At 37.2% G+C, this 20,617-nt stretch overlaps 1 protein-coding gene and 1 pseudogene across 2 annotated transcripts in view; both read left to right on the forward strand.

Moving 5' to 3' along the window:
• Window positions 1–20,617, forward strand: part of LOC137718169 (uncharacterized) — a 59,520-nt pseudogene that overhangs the window by 4,904 nt on the left and 33,999 nt on the right. The window lies entirely within an intron of this gene.
• On the forward strand, window positions 867–2,106 carry LOC137730956 (ribonuclease S-7-like). Its single transcript, XM_068469979.2, has 2 exons — window positions 867–1,127; window positions 1,331–2,106. The coding sequence occupies exons 1-2, from the start codon at window positions 876–878 to the stop codon at window positions 1,817–1,819; spliced, it is 741 nt and encodes a 246-aa protein (XP_068326080.1). The 5' UTR covers window positions 867–875; the 3' UTR covers window positions 1,820–2,106.

The following is a 20,617-nucleotide window of genomic DNA, read 5'->3' on the forward strand; positions in this document are numbered from 1 at the left end:
TGGCATGGTGAGAACCTTAACTACATGTAGTATATATTCTTTTTGCTTCTACATGTTTTAGAACTTGTTATGGTGATAACTCAAAATCGTGTTTATATCTTTGCTTTAGGTATATAATTGTCTTGGTATCTTCATTGAAGATAGATCGATGGCTACCTAGCTATCTTATAGGTAATTAAATGAAGAAGTTAAGTAAATATTTTTCATAGAAATAGCCTCTACAATTCAACCAAAAAAAAAAAAAAAAAAAAAAAAAAAGGAAAAAAAAAAAGGAAGAAAAGATAGTGTTTGAAACATCAATATCATAGGTAAATGATTTGTATATAATTAAGAATTTTTCAATTTAATTCCATATTTACCATAAAGGGAAGAAAAGCCATAAAACTAAGTGGGTTTCTTATTGATTGATATTCATGACATTCAGGTCGAATGAAGGTTCCTCTCGTGAGCAACCTTGGCTTGATTAGAAATTAACTTATTCTTTAGATGGGGAAGGTGGCATGTGTAATGGTCGTGATGGAGTACTTGAAAATGTATATGTGTAATTTGTTGGTGAATTCTTGAAATGGAAACAAAACAATAATCTGTGTTGGATACAAATTTCTCACAGCATGTCCACACATGCATGCAGTTTCTTTTGCCTATAAATTGAAAACTTGATAGTGATATGTAACAAGTTATATACTGAATTGCAGACTTGTATTGATTTTCATTTGTAGTGGGAGTAGGAATGTTACTTAATTAAGTTTTTCGCAATTTCGCATCTGTTTCAATCGTTTCCTTTTAACCCCTTCACCACCTCCACCTCCACCTCCACCCCATAGGTACTATAAATACATGCAACTTCGTCTTCAAAACATCAGGTAGAAATAGAAATGGAGTCAAAGTTAGTGCAAGTCATATTTTTCTTCTTGTTTGTCACAGTTTCATCCGCTTACACACCATTCCAATACTTTATGCATGTTCAGTTCTGGCCAGCTGCTGAATGCCAAGCTATAGGGGGGGTGAATAAATGCCACATCATGCAACCATCTCATCTTCAGTTCACTATTCATGGTCTCTGGCCTGCGAATAAATCATCCTCTTCATCCCTTACCTGCATGGGGGATGCCTTTAATGTGAATGGGGTAATTATTCACAAATTAACTCTCAATAGTTAATATTCATGTGTGTCCCTACGTATGTGTATGTATGTATATATGTATATGTGTATATATGTATCATTATATATCTCCCTACATGTGTACCGTATATGTACGTGTGTTTCCGTGTATGTACGTGTATTCTTAACTAGTTTTCTTCTTATGTTTTAATTAAATAATATATGTAGATGGATGATGCACTGAAAAAGGAGCTACTCAGTTCGTGGTGGGATTGGAGAAAAGGGGACCATGTCGAATTCTGGCAAAGAGAGTATGATAAGCACGGAAAGTGCTCCGACAACGTGTTCCCGAAGACCGAGTACTTCCGGAAGACCCTAGCGACGTACCATGATTTTGATATAGCTCAAATCCTGCAGAAGGCTAATATTGTACCCCAACCACTTCAGCCAAAGATGTCGTTATACAAATTGTACTCCATCGATCAGATAACAAAGGCCATTGAGTCCGAAACTGGCGGACATTCCGTCAATATCAGATGCTATCAACAAATGCAGAAGCAGAGCAAGAAATTAATATATTTGGCCCAAGTCGCCCTCTGCTATGATGAATCTGGCAATAACAGAATTGACTGTGATCCAGGCGAAACAACCAGTTGCAAGTTTGACGACAAACTCCCGGAAACTGTACCAAGTATAGCCCACATAAAGCTATGGTAACAACTGTAAGATCAATATAAATAAAGTAAGAGGAATACAATAATCACAGTACCAAAAGTAACCATTAAACTGAAGAAGACATCTCTTGGAAACTAGGGATCTTCTGCAGCTCTCCTCAACTGGATGCAATCGCTCAATGAATGGGATTTGAGTATTATTTATTTTGAGTGATTGAGAGAGCGCAGGGACCCCTTGTTTTATACTACATACGATGATGATTGATAAGGACTCTTCCAATTATACAATCCTAATCAATAACCTAATCAATAATCTATCATTCACATCCATTATAAGTGTTTCAACACTATCGTGACTGTTTTAGCTGAATATACAAATTCCTTATCAGCTTACAACCTTAGTTAATTCCAATATCTTATATCCTCACGTCTCCAAACTAAAGATGATCAAGTGTTCAGCTCTCATTAGAACTTACATTATCCCATTAGAGCTAACACTTGATTCACGAGATCAGCACCAACTTGAATCACGGATACAAGTTCGGGTAATTAATTAGTATTCATGAAGAACTAAGGGGTAACCTGTTCAATTCGTCGAACAAAATCCCCATAATGACATTCACAAAACTGACGAACACATTGAACTCCCACAAGATTTTGTGTAAAATGTGTCTCTAGATGTATAGTTTCTCACATCCTGCACTTGGTCCCCTTAAGAATCGATAGATCAATTTATCTTAATGTTTCATATTGAAACTCTTGGTTGTTTGTCCTACTGACCAATCATAATATTGTCAAAACCATTATGCATAATAAAATATACATGTACTGTCATAACTAAAGCTGTGCATCTAAAGGGAAAACTTCGAAACAACCACACAACTTTTAAGACTTCGTTAGTGTGGAAACCTTATCAATGAAGAAAACTTTATTAATACTTATTCATAAATACCAATCATATGAACTAGTAACTGATAACAAAACACGTTCCAGGATTTACTTGCTCCCACTAATTAACATAATGAAAACTAGTTAACAGACCCATCTTCGCAAAATGCTTCTTGAAAACCACAACTGGAACTGCTTTGTTTGAAGGATCTGCAACCATAGAACCGGTCTCTAAGTAATCAATCTTCACCAAACTTGCCGTCACTTTCTCTCGATCAATCAAATATTTGATATCTAAATTACTTGTTGCGGATGATTTTTGTTGTTCTTGCTGAAGAAAATAGCTGCATTGTTATCGCAATAAATTTGAATTGGTCTCGAAATAGAATCCACTACACTAAGTCCTGCAATGAAAATTTTCAACCATATAGCTTGATTGACAGTTTCACAACATGATAGATATTCAGCCACCATGGTAGAGCCACTGTTGCCTGCTTCACACTTCTCCACGAACCTGCACCACATGCCATAGTGAAAATATAACCCGAAGTAGAATTAAGGTCATCTGGACATCCAGCAAAATATGAATCACTATACTCTTCTAACACAAGCTTATCAGTTTTCCTGTAAATAAGTATATGTTCCTTGGTTCTTTGAAGGTACCTCAATACCCTCTTGGCTCCATTCCAGTGAGCCTCCCCTGTGTCAGATTGAAACCTCCCAAGAACACTGATATCAAGTCTTGTGCACACTTGTGCATACATCAAGCTTTCAACAAGAGAGGTACATGGTTTGTCTTCCATGTTTCATCTTTTCAACTCACTCTTGGGACACTGCTCTTTGCTTTATTTGTTATCCATTGAAATTGGCATTTCAATAATGCCACAAGAAGCCATGTTAAATCTTTTTAAAACCTTGTCCATGTAACCCTTTTATGATAACCCCAGCAATCCATTATTCCTATCTCTTTTAATTTCAATACCAAGAACATACGAAGCTTCTCCAAGGTCTTTCATTTCAAAGTTTTCTTGCAGCAATTTCTTGGTTTCTTCCAATAAGCTACCTGTGTTCGTTGCAAGTTGTATGTCATCCACATAAAGGACCAATATTATGAAGCTACTCCCACTGATCCTCAAGTATCTGCAGTTATCAGAAGGATTCTCAACAAAGCCATTCTCTTTAACAACTCTATGAAGCTTGAGATACCATTGTCTTGATGCTTGTTTTAAACATATATTGGGTTTTTCAATCTACAAACTGAGTTTTGATTTCATTCTTCTATGAATCCCTCTGGTTACTTCATGTAGATGCATTCTTCAAAGTCACCATTTAAGAATGCCGTCTTGACGTCCATTTGCTGCAAGACTGGATCTAAATGTGCAAAGATGTCCATAATAACTCTAAATGCATCTTTTGTTTAAAAAGGACTGAAGGTCTCTTTATAATCCACTCCCCTTCTTTGAGTAAGCCCTTTTGCTACAAGTCTCGCTTTGTGCCTCTCTATGTTTCCCTTCGAATCTCTTTTGGTCTTGAATACCTATTTGCAGCCTATTGGCTTCATGTTTTCTTTTTTCTCTACAAGCTCCTAGACTTTGTTATTTTTCATTGATCCCAGTTCACTTTCCATTGCTCTATCCATTGGTAGCATTTATACTTGATACTACTTCTTTAAAAGTTTTGGGATCATCGAATTCTGACAAATCAATGTTGTTGGCTGCTGCTTCAGTCATGTACACAAAATTTTCTAAGGCGGTTAATCTCCTTAACCTAGTTGATTTCCTCAGGACCATTGGTTGATTTTCAACTATGCCACCCTCTCGCCCTTGCTGTGTTTGCATGTGTAATGCTTCGGTGTCCATAAGCTCATTGACATGGTTCATATTGACATCATTATCAATCGGTGATTTGGCTCCCAATTTATTTCCTTGCTCAGAATTCACGTTCCCTTCAACTTCATTTGTATCATTATGCATGTGCCTTGGAAATTCAATTGCCTCTGTGTCATCATGCATGTACCTTGGAAATTCAGTTGCCACTATTGATGCCTTGAGAGAAGAAATCTTTGCATGTTCTATAGTCGTGCTAGTGTCTATTTCATCTTCAAACACAAAATCATTATCATTTGTTCCAGACTCATCGGCTAGACTGTGCTCCATAAATATTGTTTTCTCTGTCTCAACAATTTAGGACCTTGATTGCTAGAAGGGTCGAATTTAAACCCTTTTGATCTCTCGGCATAACCAATGAAGCAACAACTAATTGTCTTGGGATCAAGTTTAATACTACTGGGGTTGTAAAATTTGGCTTCTGCTTTACATCTCCATACGTGAAAATGATTCAAGCTCGGTCTCTTTCCGGTCCATAATTCAAATGGAGTGTTTTCTACTGCTTTTGAAGGAACTATATTCAACAAATAATTTGCAGTTTTTACTGCATCTCCCCATAAATATTTAGGCAAGAAAACCCTACAAATCATGCTTCTTACCATATCCATTAGGGTTCTATTCCTTCTCTCTGTCACCCCATTTTGCTCGGGTTGGTGTATTGAGCCACTATTCCATTGTCTTGTAAAAACAAGGCAAATGGTCCTGGATGCCTGCCATTTTGTGTATATCTACCATAATATTCTCCATCTCTATTAGACCTTATGATTTTAATTTTCTTTTCCAATTGATTTTCAACTTCAGTTTTATAAATTTTAAGCATTTCCAAGGCTTTTGATTTATCTGGGATCAAATATATGTAGCAATCTCTAGAATAATCGTCAAGGAAAGTAATAAAATATTTATTTTCTTCAATTGTTTATGTAGGAAATGGACCACAAATGTCTATATGTATTATTTCTAGGAGTTGCTTACTCCTAGTTGAACCCTCTTTACGTTTATTAACCAAATTCCCCTTAACACATTCAATGCAAAAATCAAAATCATTGAAATTCAATGGAGGCAAGATGTCATTTTTAACCAAAAGTTCCACTCTTCATTTTGATATGTGGCCGAGTCTCCTACGCCAAAGATTTGAAGAATTTTTCGAATTTTTGACTTCTTTTCCAACATTAAAGATACTTTCAATCAAATTGGTTTTGAATTTAAACATCCCATCACATAGAAATCTAGTGCCCATACGAGAAGATTTATAAAAAAAAACATTGAAGCCAATATTATTTAAAGTAAAATAAAATCCCAATAGTATTAACTTAGAAACGGAAACCAATTCCTTCTCATGGAAGGTACATAGACAACATTTTCTAGCTCCAAGCAAAAACCAAAATCTAATTTTAATCTAACAGTCCCTAGTGTCTTGACTTCAACTGTTCTTCCATTGCCAACTGAAACCTTGACTTCATCCTTATTTAGTGTTCTCTTTGTTATGAAGTCTTGCAATGAATTAGTAACGTGAATAGAAGAACTGGAGCCACCAAGCATTGCTAGGTATATCAATCAAATTTGACTTAAAACAAGCAAAAACATTTGAAATTTTATTTTTACCTTTCTTTGCCTCTTGTTTGACAAGCTATGACTTGTATTTAGGACAGTTTCTCTTCATATCACCTGTCTTTTTACAAAAATAACACTTACAAATTGATGAGTTATTAACCTTGAAGGTCTTTTTAGAGGGAGGAATGTTTCTGGCAGAATTCCTTTTGACAGTATCCGAATTGTAGTTATTGGCATTCTTTGCATAACCCTGAACAAAATTCACCGACTCACCCTTCTCCTTTTCAACCCTTTCCTTCTTAATCCTCACTTCCTCACCCACACATATAGATATTAATTCATTGACATCCCACTTTGCTTGCAGTGCATCATAGGATACTTTTAACTAAGTATAAGTATTAGGCAAGGAATTCATGATGACATGGACCAAAAATGTTTCAGAAATGGGTACCTCAAGTGTTCTAAGCTCCCAACAATGTTGATATCCTTGAGAATGTATTCACGGACACTCCCTTCACCATCGTATCTAATGGTTGTCAGTGAGTTCATAAAGTTCCCGGTTTTTGTCTGAAAAGACTCTTTGCACTTCTCTTTGATCTATTTCATGAACTTCTTTGCATTAGTTGCCTTTGAGAAGCCTCCAAGAACAATCATGGACCTTTTGATTATCATGAGGGATATTTTGTTCGATTTCTCCCATTTTTCATCTCAAAGTGCAGCCTTCATTTGGCATTGGTGGTTCTTCAGTTCTTAACACCAAACCATATCCAGGACACCCAAAACTATCTCCAAATCATGTTTCCACTTCTTATAGTTGACACCTTGAGAGGTTCATGGAACTTGGGTTCATGGCTGTATTGATATGGAATGAAAATATTAATCTTTAATCCCCATCTTTACTTCACAGACTCAACAATTTTAGATTGAGGATTATGCGAGTAATTCTCTTAATCATACCACCTTCATATCCAACAAATGAGTTTTATGTAGTTATGAATAGAAACCCTTATGATTTTTCAACTGACTTGATTCACACGTTGATATATGAAGTGTTATGCCACTTCGAATCCAAGACATGAACAACTGAACTTCTTTAGATGATCAATGTCTATGTTTCGAATCCTAGTGCCATTACTGATGTATATATATTGGTATTGATTACACTTTTGTCAACACAGACAACTTTAGCTGTCATTTGTTCACATACATCCTTCTCTGTACTATATATATATATATATATATATATATATCAGTTCTTTGATTTGAAACACAAAACAATTCTTGATGCTTTCTTCTTAGGGTTAATTGGTATGTGAAAGCTCTGATACCTAATGTAAGATCAATATAAATAAAGTCAGCGGAATAGAATAACTACAGTACCAAAAGTAACCACTAACCTAAAGAAGAAATCTCTTGGAAACTAGAGATCTTCTGCAGCTCTCCTCAACTGGATGCAATTGCTCAATGACTGAGATCTAATTATTCTTTAGTTTGCATGATTGAGAGAGCGCAAGGACCCCTTGTTTTCTGCTGCATACGATGATGGTTGATAAGGACTCTTCCCATTATACAATCCTAATCAATCTAAACTTATCACTGAGAAAATCTATCATTCACATCCATTCTAAGTGTTTCAACACTATAGTGATTGTTTTAGCTAAAACCCTTGTTATACAAATTCCTTATCAGCTTACAACCTTAGTTAATCCCAATCTCTTATATCCTCATGTCTCTAAACTAAAGATGATAAGTGTTCAGCTCTCATTAGAACTTACAAACTACTATTGCTACTTGCTGAGTTGCATGATTGGTCGATCGATGTCACTACGGAGAAATTTTTTTTTTTGTGACCAGAACACGAGTGGTATACCACATGTTTTTATATAAGTAGTGAAATTTTTTATTTTTTAAGTTATTAACTTTTTAACATACATATCCCACCATTTATATAGTGACATATAATGTATCACCCTGTGTTGCCATCACTGAAAAATCTCTTTTCACTATGTACCTACTTATACTGTCATAATTATGACCGATCACTGTGTACAGGAATGTAAATAATAAGTATTTAATGAAATCAGATATATGTTGCTCCTCGAGTACATTTCTTCATTAGCACCAAACCTATATATCTTGTTTAACTTTAGCTGCCTCAGCGAGCTTTGAAAATATTCAAGGGTCTAATTAGTCACTGGTCGGTCTTCCATGCAGTCATGCATCCGCATAATCGAGATTGTACATGTATTATTGAGAAAGGGTTTAACCATTATAACTACACAGAGAGAGAGAGAGAGAGAGAGAGAGAGAGAGAGTAAAAAGACACTAAAGTCTGAAGGATGATTCAGGAATGTACTACATCAAATTCAAGGAAAGGGTTAATTAATACTACTTCAGGACAGACGTTCAAATTCATAAACTTGACTTTTCACTGTCTTGTTTTTTAAGTGCTGAACAAACTAGTTGATATCTTCTTCTTCTTTTTCACAAACAAAAGTTCGCTTGTTATCTCGTTAAGGTATTCCTCTCTTCTAATCGTGTCTCCAAAAGTTCGCTTGTTATCTTGTTATCTCGTTATAGTACCTATGCGGTGGGGGTGGAGGGGTTAAAATGAAACGATTGAAACAGATGCGAAATTGTGAAAAACTTAATTAACATTCCTACTCCCACTATAATGAAAATCAATACAAGTCTGCAATTCAGTATATAACTTGTTACATATCACTATCAAGTTTTCAAATTATAGGCAAAAGAAACTGTAGACATGCTGTGAGAAATTTGAAATAGAAAACTAGATTTTAATCCCTAAATAAGATGAAGTTTAGAAAAATGTTTTATACAAGATTAAAAATTAATTTTAGTTCCTAGACTCTATTTAATGCCAACATATGTATTCAACGTTTCTTTTTTTATTTATAATTTTATGAATTTAAATTTTATGAAAATATTATAAATTTTAATTCTCATTATGGTAGGCATCTTATATAAGAAAATATTTTCGTAGAGATTTTTCGGTACACTTATGTTTTTGCATATTTTCTTATCTACCACTATTCATAAAAATATATTTAGGTACGAACATTTCGGTTCAATGGGTTAATATAATATGTTTAGGTATGGATATTTTGGTACACTAGTCTAGTATAATATATTTAGGTACCGACATTTCGGTACACTAGTTTAATATCATATAATTAGGTAAGGAATTTTGGTACACTTATGTTTTTACATATTTTCTTATTTGTCACTAATTCACTATAATATATTTAGATACGGGGATTTCGGTACACTAATTTAGTAAAATATATTATGATATGGATGTTTAGGTACATTAATTGGAGAAAGTTAAATAAAATTGTATAATAATAAATTTAAAATTTAATGTAATAACATTAAATAAGTTATCTATTAAATATAAAAACTTTGATGAAAAAAAATTCTATTAAACATAAAAACAAAAATATAATATGAATTTGAATTAAGTACACATTAAGGGTCTAAAATCAATAATCAATCTAACACCAGGTTTTTTTTTTTTTATTTTTATTTTTAATTTTAATCTTCTTGAAATACGACTAGCGTACAACGCATTGATACGGCCCTGAGACTTCCTGCTAAGTGCATCAGCCACTACGTTTGCACGACCAGGGTGATAATCAATCGTGCAGTCGTAATCGCTGAGCAACTCCATCCACCTCCGTTGACGAAGATTAAGTTCCTTCTGAGTAAAAAGATACTGAAGACTCTTGTGATCTGTAAAGATCTTACATTTCTCTCCATAAAGATAGTGTCTCCACAACTTCAACGCAAAGATATGGCAGCCAACTCCAAATCATGCGTAGGGTAATTCAACTCACGGGGTTTCAACTGCCGTGAAGCATAAGCAATCACCTTACCATACTGCATCAACACACATCCCAGACCGTTCAAGGAAGCATCGATGTAAACCTCGAAATCACCACTATCGTCCGGGAGTGCCAAAATAAGTGCATGAGTGAGACAATGCTTCAACTGCTGGAAACTCTGTTCACACTTATCATCCCACTCAAATTTAACATCCTTCCTCGTTAACCTCGTCAGTGGCAAGGCGATCACCGAAAAATCCTTAACGAATCTCCGATAATACTCCGCCAAACCAAGGAAACTTCTCACCTCAGTGACGGTTCGCGGTTGCTCCCAACTCTCCACAGCTGCAACCTTTTGAGGGTCCACCAAAATACCTTGAGCTGAAATGATGTGCCCCAAAAACGCCACTTGGTCTAACCAAAACTGGCACTTGCTAAACTTAGCATACAATTGGTGTTCCCTCAACCTCTTCAACACTAAAGTAAGATGTCGAACATGCTCCGCCTTCGACTTAGAATACACCAGAATATTGTCGATGAAGACAATAACAAATCTATCCAAGTATGGCTGGAATACCCGGTTCATTAAATCCATAAAAGCAGCTGGTGCATTCGTCAACCCAAATGGCATCACCAGAAACTCGTAATGACCGTAACGAGTCCTGAACGCCGTCTTAGGAACGTCATCCCTACTAATCTTCAGCTAATAATACCCAGACCTCAAGTCAATCTTGGAGAACACACAAGCACCTCGAAGCTGGTCAAACAAGTCATCAATACGTGGCAACGGATAACGGTTTTTAATCGTCACCCGGTTCAATTGCTTATAATCGATACACAGCCTCAAAGTTCTGTCTTTCTTTCTCACAAACAATACCGGAGCGCCCCAAGGCGAAGTACTAGGCTGAATGAACCCCTTATCCACTAATTCCTGCAACTGAACTTTCAATTCCCTTAACTCCGCGGGAGCCATACGATAAGGAGTCAAAGAAATAGGATTAGTACCTGGAAGCAACTCAATAGTGAACTCCACGTCTCGATCTGGGGGTAAACTAGGTAAATTCTCGGGGAAAATATCAGGAAAGTGTCTGACCACTCTCACATCCTCAACTCTACCAGGAGCTGCCTCATCTAACATCACATGAGCTAGATACCCCTGGCAACCTTTAGACAACAACTTTTTCGCTCGCAAAGCCGAAATAACGCCATGTCTCACCCCACTCTGCTCACCAACAAAAGTAACCACAGGTAGTCCAGGACGGTGAAACGTAACTATTTTCCCGTAACAATCAATATTGGCACGATAGAAATGCAACCAGTCTGTGCCCAGAATCACATCAAAGTCAACAATATCTAACGGGATAAGATCAGCTGACAAAACAACACCCTCAACTATCACTGGACATCCTAGGTACACACAATCTACAATACATCTCTCTCCTCTCGGCATAGCGAACTCTAAATCGTACCCTAGAGGTGTGGGGCGAGGTTGCGTCACTTGAGCAAATGTATGAGAAATCACAGAATGCGTAGCTCCGCAATCAATTAACACTCTAGCAAAATAACCAAGAATATTTAACGTACCCATAATCAAGTCCGAGTTGTTCTGAGCGTCCTGCAGAGAAATATTGTGAAGACGCCCCTGGCCCTGCTGTCGTCCTCCGCGACCTCTGCTCGCCTGAACACCGCGTCCTTGAGTACCACGCCCCTGACTGGGCTGACCCGACTGCCTCGAAGACCCTGCACTACTAGTGGCAATCTCTCCCTGCTGGAACTGTCCTCCCTGATACCACTGAGAACCGCCTACCGGCGCTGGAGGATACGGCATATAGCCGCCAGAATATGGAGGATAACCATCCTGGGAATACGGGTCCTGGGGATACTGATACTGTCCCGGGGCATAAGGAACAACATCACCCTGGTAGTGGTAGGCACATCCTCGACATGCCTGGCCATAACTACTCGGACCCTGAATCTGCTGGATCGGTGCAGGTGGTGGCATGAAAGTCTGCTGCGGCTTCTGCTGCTGACTCTGGGGACAATTCGCAGCCCGATGTCCCATCTGCCCACACGTGAAGCAACCACTGCTGCCACGCCTGCACTCGCCGAAATGCCGGTTGTTACATCTGTGGCAAACAGGAGCTCTGCCTCGACCACCATCACCCTGTCTCTGGCCTCGAGCGCCACCAGAAAATCTACCTCCTCTTCCCTGACTAGTGGCACTGAAACCACCACTAGAAGAACTCGAACTAGCTCCACCCCTCTTGAAGTTCTGAGTCCTACAAGGCCCGAGCGACGCTTGACCTTTACCCTTGTCATCCTTCCTCTGATCACCATCTTTTTCTTCTTCCTCATTTTCGCTCGACATGTTCTCAGAATCCTCAATCCTCAACAATATCTCATAAAAATCCTGGTAGGTCTCACAGTGGGTAGTGGTCGCCATCGAACACCACTTCTTTTTAGTACCTAGGCGGAAACGACGAAGCATCTCCGCCGGATTACCAGCAACGTCAGGATGGTAGCGAGACAGATCAGTAAACCTGCGATAGTACTCATTAGCTGTCATCTTCCGCTGTCTGAGTTCGGTGAACTCCTGCTTCTTACGGTCAATGTACTCAGGGGGCACAAATCTTCTCTTGAACAAATCCTTGAAAACGTCCCAATCAGTCTTCTCGGCTAGAGTCAAACGACGAAGCTCCTATTCCCACCAGGCTGCAGACTCCGTACCTAGAAACCATGAGGTCGTCTCGACCCACCTTTCAACAGGAAGGTTCCCCTGATTGTGCAACACACGGAAAGTCTTCTCAATGTGTTCTAACCATCGTTCTGCTCTCTCGTGACCCTCATTACCTTCAAACTTATCCAATTTCAGATTATACATAGTCTCCAGAGGAGTCCTCTGGGGAGGGCGCAATACTGACTGAAGGGTTGTAGCAAAAACTTCCCCCAACTGAGCAACATCGGGGAAGCTAGACTCAGAAGAGCGACGTGGTTCCCGATGAGGCGGCATAATTCTGAAAGAAGACACCAAAACCATTAGAATACTCACACAGACACAGGACTGCCAAACCTAGGCTCTGATACCAAACTGACACACCCTGACCGAGATCAGGGCGTGCTGGCCATCACACAGAGGTGACGTAACCATGTGCACGTGCGGAACCTAATAAAATAGTAATATAAAAGTACGAATAATTAAAAGCTAGCATACAAGGTACTACGAACAGTGCTAGCGTAAGTGAGACGCTAAGTTCAGAGCAATAAGTCTACCACAGTCCAAAAGACAAAGATGCGACAACAGTACACCCGAAGGTGACCCTACAATGGTGAGTGTCTGTCAGAAATGCCGGGACGCCCCCTGGGAAACCACCGAACTAGCTAGACCACTAGAACCTGGAGGGGCGCAAAACAAAAGCGTGAGTGGGCAAAAACAAAGCTTTCGAAAACCATTTATAAAAATACTTTCTAACCCCTCGCCGTAAAACCTGTATACTTCCCAGAAAATAAATATACGTATAGTATATATGCTAAACATGCTCAATAATATGCCATGTCGAAACCTTATAATGATATGCAAGTGCTCAGGTATAATCATATCAATATCATGTAATCTGGCAGCCGGAGTTATTTAACGTGACCTGTACGGCTGCATCTAGAGCTCAAATCTCAAACTCAATAACTGAACCTGCCCACGAGTCGGAACCACCTAAAGTGGTCTGTACGACAGGCCTGGGTGTAACATATATATATATACGCTCTAGTGCTACGATCACGTGAAGGCTGTGCGAATAATCGCGGGTCACCTACGAGTCGGAACCACCTAAAGTGGTCTGTACGACAGGACTGTGCACCTAACTTGGATCCAAGCTGAGCGTGTGGTGCGGGAGGTGAACATCACGTGAAGGACTGTGCCCTACTCTGGGCGGGAGCACTAACACCGGGGGTACAGGTTATGAGCTCTCTAAGCATCTCAAACCACTACTGAAAATAAACATGAATACCACTTACTTGGCACTTACCTGTGCGTCCACAGCACCAAATATGCATATGAATATGTATACCATTACTAATGTATGCAATGATGCATAAATTGAAGGAAAATTTGTGAAAAACAAGTTCATTTGAGCAACATCAACAACATGCAATTAACAATTAAAAGGCGGAATCATGTTTTTATGCACTCAAAAACAAAACTTAATTCATGAACTTCAAAGCCTAGTAGATAGGTGAACCAAGACTCAACTCAAAACAAAGTGAGTTGAGAAATCAATACCTTTGTAGATTCCTCTTTGCATAAGCAAAGGCTAATCACCCAAAGAGAGGGCCTTCATTCCTTGCATCTTAGATCCATGGATTTGGATGGATGAAAAGGTTTCTCCAAGTTCCCAAAATTGAAAACCTCTAAGTCTCCACACCAAGGCATATTGTAGAAGAAATGAGTGACCTTGGAGGAGTTTGATTGCTAGATGATCCCTCCAAGGTGGCTGAAATTTTAGAGAGAAAGGAGAGCTTGTGTTCTCATCCTTTCCCCAAAAATTACCCTTAATGAATTTTGGCTATTAAGTCATACTTATTCCTTAATTCATTTGAGTGGCAAACTTGTAAATAAGTCCAAAACCACTCCTTCTTTAACATGGGATTTATTGGGCTATTTGGGCCTTTGTGAATCATTATTCATTAAGTTGTCACACAACTTAAGTCAATGGACTTGACGTTCGAAGCCCATTGGGCCTTAAGGTCCAAAACTATCCCGAGGTCTTTTAACGAACTTATTCGTTTGATTAATAATCATATTAATTAATCCTTGCCATAAATAATTAAACCATTTAATTATTCTTACTCATCTCCGTTGAATCTTCAATCTCTACCTTACACGGTGTACGATCCATTAGGTTCCTTTTAGCGAGGCAGTGGGCGATTCAAACTCTTTCAAATCGATTGTGAATTGGAACTTACTTTCAATTCTCCCGTTAGTGATAATACACTTTTAGGGCTTCCACAAACCATGGTTGACGCCTAGCAGCATGTCATGGTTACCCAAGCTAATCAGAAAAGGTGGAGAACCTATTCAGTTTTAGGATTACAAATGCAATACGGTCTTTCTCTAATACAATACTCTTGACCACATTGTTTGGTTTGATAGTTTATTCATGTCTACTATCCAATGTGAGTCTTGTGCTTATATGATTACCTTGAATGTGATCTGGAACGCATTCCAACATCTCATTCATACTCTGGCTAGAGATTCTAAATCATATCATAGAGTATTCTCCCTCAAACAGTTTGAAGGTTAGAGATCCCTTGTTGCGCATTCACTTGCCTCCATGGCTAAGTGGCTTAACCCCAACGATGCCGTGGACACCCTCCTGATGGAGTGACTTTGACATAATCAAAGATTAAGGACCTAACCATAAGACAACTGTGATGCCTTAGGTCAAAAGACTAATTTGCATTATCCCAACCATGAGTTCTCATGTGACATGAATATGAGAACTCTTCGTTGATCGTGTTCAGTGAACTCATTCTCTATTGAGCACCTACGTACTTGTCTTGATGTCACACACACCAATGACTCGAGACTAGTCACTCTCCCTGAGAGAAGACATAGCACGTACTGATCTTAACGGACTGTCAATGCCCAATTGACAATCCTATGATCAGGAACGTTTAGGATGTGTCAACGAAAGAATGGTCTCATGAATCTAACTTCTTTAGATCGCATTCTTCCAATCACATATTCCTTGGACTTATCGTTTAAGCATATAACATTTATATGAAATGGCTCAAACAATAATCTTTGCCCTTTACATTTAAACTACATTAGTTTGAAATGTCCGTAAAGTATCATCATATGATTGGTTTTAGGGCACATTTCCAACAATCTCCCACTTGCACTAGAGCCAATCAGCTTAGTCATCAGTGATGATACCTCTTCTGTAATTCATTTCATAAATGGCTGAGTAGTAGGCCTAAACAATGGATATCTATATGTTATCCATAGAAGCAACCTTGAGAATAACGACGTCATCATTATACATGATTCTCAATCATGTGGTTCAGTCTCTCATTTGAGTTCGGACCTTGATGAGACCTTGATTCCTTGGCTTGAGCTATCGCCCCATTAGTGTCATACACTTTCTGGTTGGAACCGAATGGAGAGTTCATAAATGAACTTTCCCATCCAAACAACAATGTTGTAAGCTTCTATATGGCAATATATTTTGCATACATGATGGAACACATTAAAGTCATTACTTTTAACGTTTCCACCCAAATATCTCTTTAGTCATAATAAAGAGATATCTCATTATCACTTCATTCATAATGAAGAGATATTCTATGATGGATTAGATTCATAATCTAATACATTTACGCTTCCATTACGTTACTCTAATTCTTCCTCATTCTTGAGGAATCCATCCTTAGTATTTCTTAAATACCTAAGGATTCACTTGACAGGTGCCATGGTTCTGATCCTGGGCTTACACTGATATCATCTTGTACCGTTCTAGGTACAACTTATATCAATGTTTTCATACAATATGAAATACATAAATCACCTTTCTGCGTATGCATAAGGGATTCTATTTATTTCTTTGGGAGTCAAAGGGTACATTCCCTTTGAGAAGAACAACTTCCTAGTCTTACTAGAATTGTCATTCTAATTGAAGTTTATCATCATACGAGAAACTTCCTAGCATCTCTTGTCTATTTTAGGGATTGATATAATCCAATTATATCTTGAAATCTATCATTATAGATTTCCATCCCATGTATGTAGACTATGTCTCCCATATACATTCTATCATTATAGAATGTTTAAAGTCATAACTTTAACGATGAAGAATTCCTTTCATTTTCAAAATTAATATATATCATGTATATATATATATATATATATTCAAATTTAGGAATATGATTAACTCCCACTAATCTTTTGTAAACCTAGTAAACAAAAGATTCATTTACATCTTTATGAGAAATCAAACGATTTGATCCTTTTTCTCATAAGATGCTTATAGCTCCCACTAAGTGTAGTCATAAGGATTTTCATTCTTATTTCTTTCGAATGAAGAGGTGTAACTCTATGACATAGTCATAAAGTTCAAACCATTCAACTGAGACGATTTATAAATCTTTCTCGACTACCTTGGAGCTTGTGGTGTAGGAACTAGGTTGTTATATTTGTTGATCATATCAAACAAATATTGCTTATTAGCACACAACCCCAAATCTTAACATGTTTAAGATTTGTCTTTCTTTCCAACTACATCTTATGGAGTTATGAAAATTTTTGGAAGATCTTCTAATTGACAATCATATTGTTTTAGAAGTATATATATCCTATATATGGGTAATAGATAACATCCAACGAACTAAATTTTATTCAAGTTCGTTCTTCTCCTAATGGAGAAATTCATTATCTTATGATGCTATTTTCCTTGATATCTTTCAAGGAAACTCATCTAAAGTGTTATCTTTCCTTGGATCAAATCCAAGGAGGTAAATACTTTAGACGTCTTACTCATCAACTTATATTTCTTGAATTCTTTGAAACCTTTTGCAAAGTATTCGGACTTGTGTTTATTCAAAATAAACTATAGTCCAACCGAGAGTGATCTTCGGTGAATGTCATACAACATGAGTAGTATTATGTTGTGGACAAGTGCCACTAACATCTAAGTGAATTATCCTTAACAACTTTGTGATTCTTTCTTCTTTCCAAAAGAATAAAGATTCGAACATTTCGCCTCTATACAATATAACAAGAAGGTATTGGATCCGGGTCTAACGATCCAATGCATCCATCTATTACCAACTCGTAATTTATGTTTTAGAGGTATCACAACTCAGTTGGGATTAGTCACTACCTTGCAACCTTTTGGGTTTTAAGCATCATCGTATTCTAAACAGTTAAACTACCACATCATCTCTACTATAGAGACAACCAATTAAATTACAATAATCTAATTATTGATTAATAAAGAACAATGTTTTGTCAAACAAAACATTTATCCATCTCTACTATAGTGACGGATTTAAGTTCCTTAAAATTGGAATGTAAAGACAATCTTTAGTATTTTCCAATTTCTTTGGTAGTTCATATGAGGAAGTAAGCATAATCCGCTTTCGCAGATATCTATATTTTATTCACTTTCCGAATGTGAAGTACTTTCTCTTCTCTCATTAATCTTCTACTTTTTATTAGCACACTTTTACAACAATTGTAAAACATAGTTGCTAATATAGAATCATGTATTCAAGTAGAAGAACCAACTGTTTTGAATTATTCAAGAACATTTTACAACACCTTCGAAAGGTGTGTTCTTGACACTTGCAAGACATTTCTTGCAAATACCCCTTCCAATGTCCATCTTTTCATAAAGAAAGTTTGTTCCCTTGGAGTTATTTTGCCTTCTTCATTTGACTTCCCTTTTGACTACAATAGTCATGGTCCCTAAACTCCCACTATCTCTCTTGAAACTTATTTCAAATGTGTTATACACATCAAACGATTTGGAGAGCGTGCGGTTATTGTTTACTATATAGTTTACAATAAACTTAGTGAACCATTAGGATAGGGACACAAAGGTGAAGTCCTTGCCTAGTTTCCGTCTTGTTAAGTGTTTTGACACTTCAACATTCAATGATTCAAAATCATCATAAGTCCATGTTGATGGACTATTTTTGTCAACCAACCATTATGTTCTCAACATAATTACAAACTTTCAAGAGTTGTTCAAGGCAACTCTCATTTCTTCATACAACAATTTGTAAGTGAAGAATCATGGCACATAAAGTGTCCATGCCCTTGTGCTTACTTCTCAAGTTCCTTGTTCGTGTAACAAAGAGACAAGCACTAGAGGTTGCATTGTCCTCTTCATGGTAGACTTATCTAACATATCCTTCCTTTGATACATTATCAATAGGAAGATTGTGAGGATGAGACTACTTAGGCATTTTTACAATCCATTCAAGACAATCTATGGGATTGTGGTACCAAGTTCGGAAACTAAAGCGTTCGGTTTTTCTTTGTCAAGTTTTGGATAGCGTTTGCAAATATATTGGTAAACAAATACATAACGAATATAAATTGATTGATTTTAAGCTATTTGATCCGGGTCTTTAAATCAAAATAGCACCACCCACTATTTTTGGCATATTCCATATCCCTCATCGGAATTCGAGAGTTTTGTTGAACTCTTAGCGGGGTATGGGAGACTCACCATTACCAAGCCCACCTCAGAATTATATCATGTTGGTTAGCAAAAATAATGATGAGAGAATAACACTTTAGTCATTTACAACTCTTGTAATTACCCATCTAGTTTGGCCTCTAGAGAATGAATGCCTCAGAATTATATCATGTTGGCACCATTGCACTTAGTTAAGTTATTCCCACCATGCTTAGTTTATGTAGAGGTTCAAGCACAACCTCAGAATTATATCATGTTGGTCATACTCGTTGTCTACACTCACCTCATCATATGTTTATGGACTCCTCCTGGATGTAAGCACATACTTTGTACTTCCCCATTATAGGGTGAAGCCGGTGCATGAGTCACAAACGATTGGAGCCTACCACGGTGGAAGGCCACGAAGAGATATTCAAAGCATCTCTCGCTTATCAACTTAATAATGGTTTGTTGAGGGTTTTAGGTCTCATCACATATAAACATACATTTTAATCCAATTAAAACATTTTGGTCCTATTACAACTATTGGTCCATATGATTGATTTAGTAGTATATAATACTCCCACTATGCTTTTAAAATGGTTTTTAAAGCAAGACTATATGGTACTACTAACATAAGATTTGCATTCATTGATGGACTATATAGTTGCCTTAGGGCCTTAGGATGACTATGAACCTTTGATTCGATTCAACACGAGCCTAGTGTTGAATCTCGGTCTAGGGATGGTGATTGATTTTAGTTACGCGTTTAATCACATTAAGGCGTGTTGTCTTATTGGGCGTTGGACACAACTACTCCAATTTCATGCATATCGAATAAAACAAGAAAGGAGTACTTCAAAGTAAATAAGAGCTTATGCTTTTTTACAACAATTGATCAAATCAAATTACTTTAAAGTAAAGAAGAGCTTATGCTCTTTTACAACAATTGATCATATCAAATTACAACCAAAATTTAATCTACACATTCCCATGGTTCAAACAAATTTGAAACGGCTTTTCACATAGCTCAATTATAGTAGGCTTAGGTTCATAATCACCCTTTCCTTAATTAATTAACACTTTAACTAATTAAACTTGAATGCAACATTTTCATTTGGTTTTTGTATCCATAGAATTGATTTAAATGGAGCTAAATGAAATGAAAATCCAATTCTCATTTAAAGAGACAAAACAATTTTGTTCTCTACCTAATTTCGGCCAAAATGCTATGACCTCAACTTTTGGGCCATTTTGCAAAACTTAAACTTTTGGGGTCACTTTGTAAAAACACAAAAGTCCACTACTTCATGTAATTACAACTAGAACCCAAAAATTTCCACAAAAGCTAAAACTTCATTAAAGGAGCAAAACAATTTGTCCTTTTAGTGATTTTGGACCTTTACGTAAAAACGTAAACTTTTGGGTCAAAGTACAAATACACAAAAGTATCAAAACTTTATGTAATTGCATAAAAGCCCCACAAGGACCCTAA

The sequence above is a fragment of the Pyrus communis genome, chromosome 15, assembly GCF_041283825.1.
Source record: "Pyrus communis isolate YQ-2024b chromosome 15, ASM4128382v1, whole genome shotgun sequence".
Classification (NCBI taxonomy): Eukaryota; Viridiplantae; Streptophyta; class Magnoliopsida; order Rosales; family Rosaceae; genus Pyrus; species Pyrus communis.

Coding starts and splice junctions, on each gene's coding strand:
- LOC137730956 (XM_068469979.2), top strand. CDS start 876: ATGGAGTCAAAGTTAGTGCAAGTCATATTTTTCTTCTTGTTTGTCACA. Junction 1,128..1,330: donor ATGCCTTTAATGTGAATGGG/GTAATTATTCAC, acceptor TAATATATGTAG/ATGGATGATGCACTGAAAAA.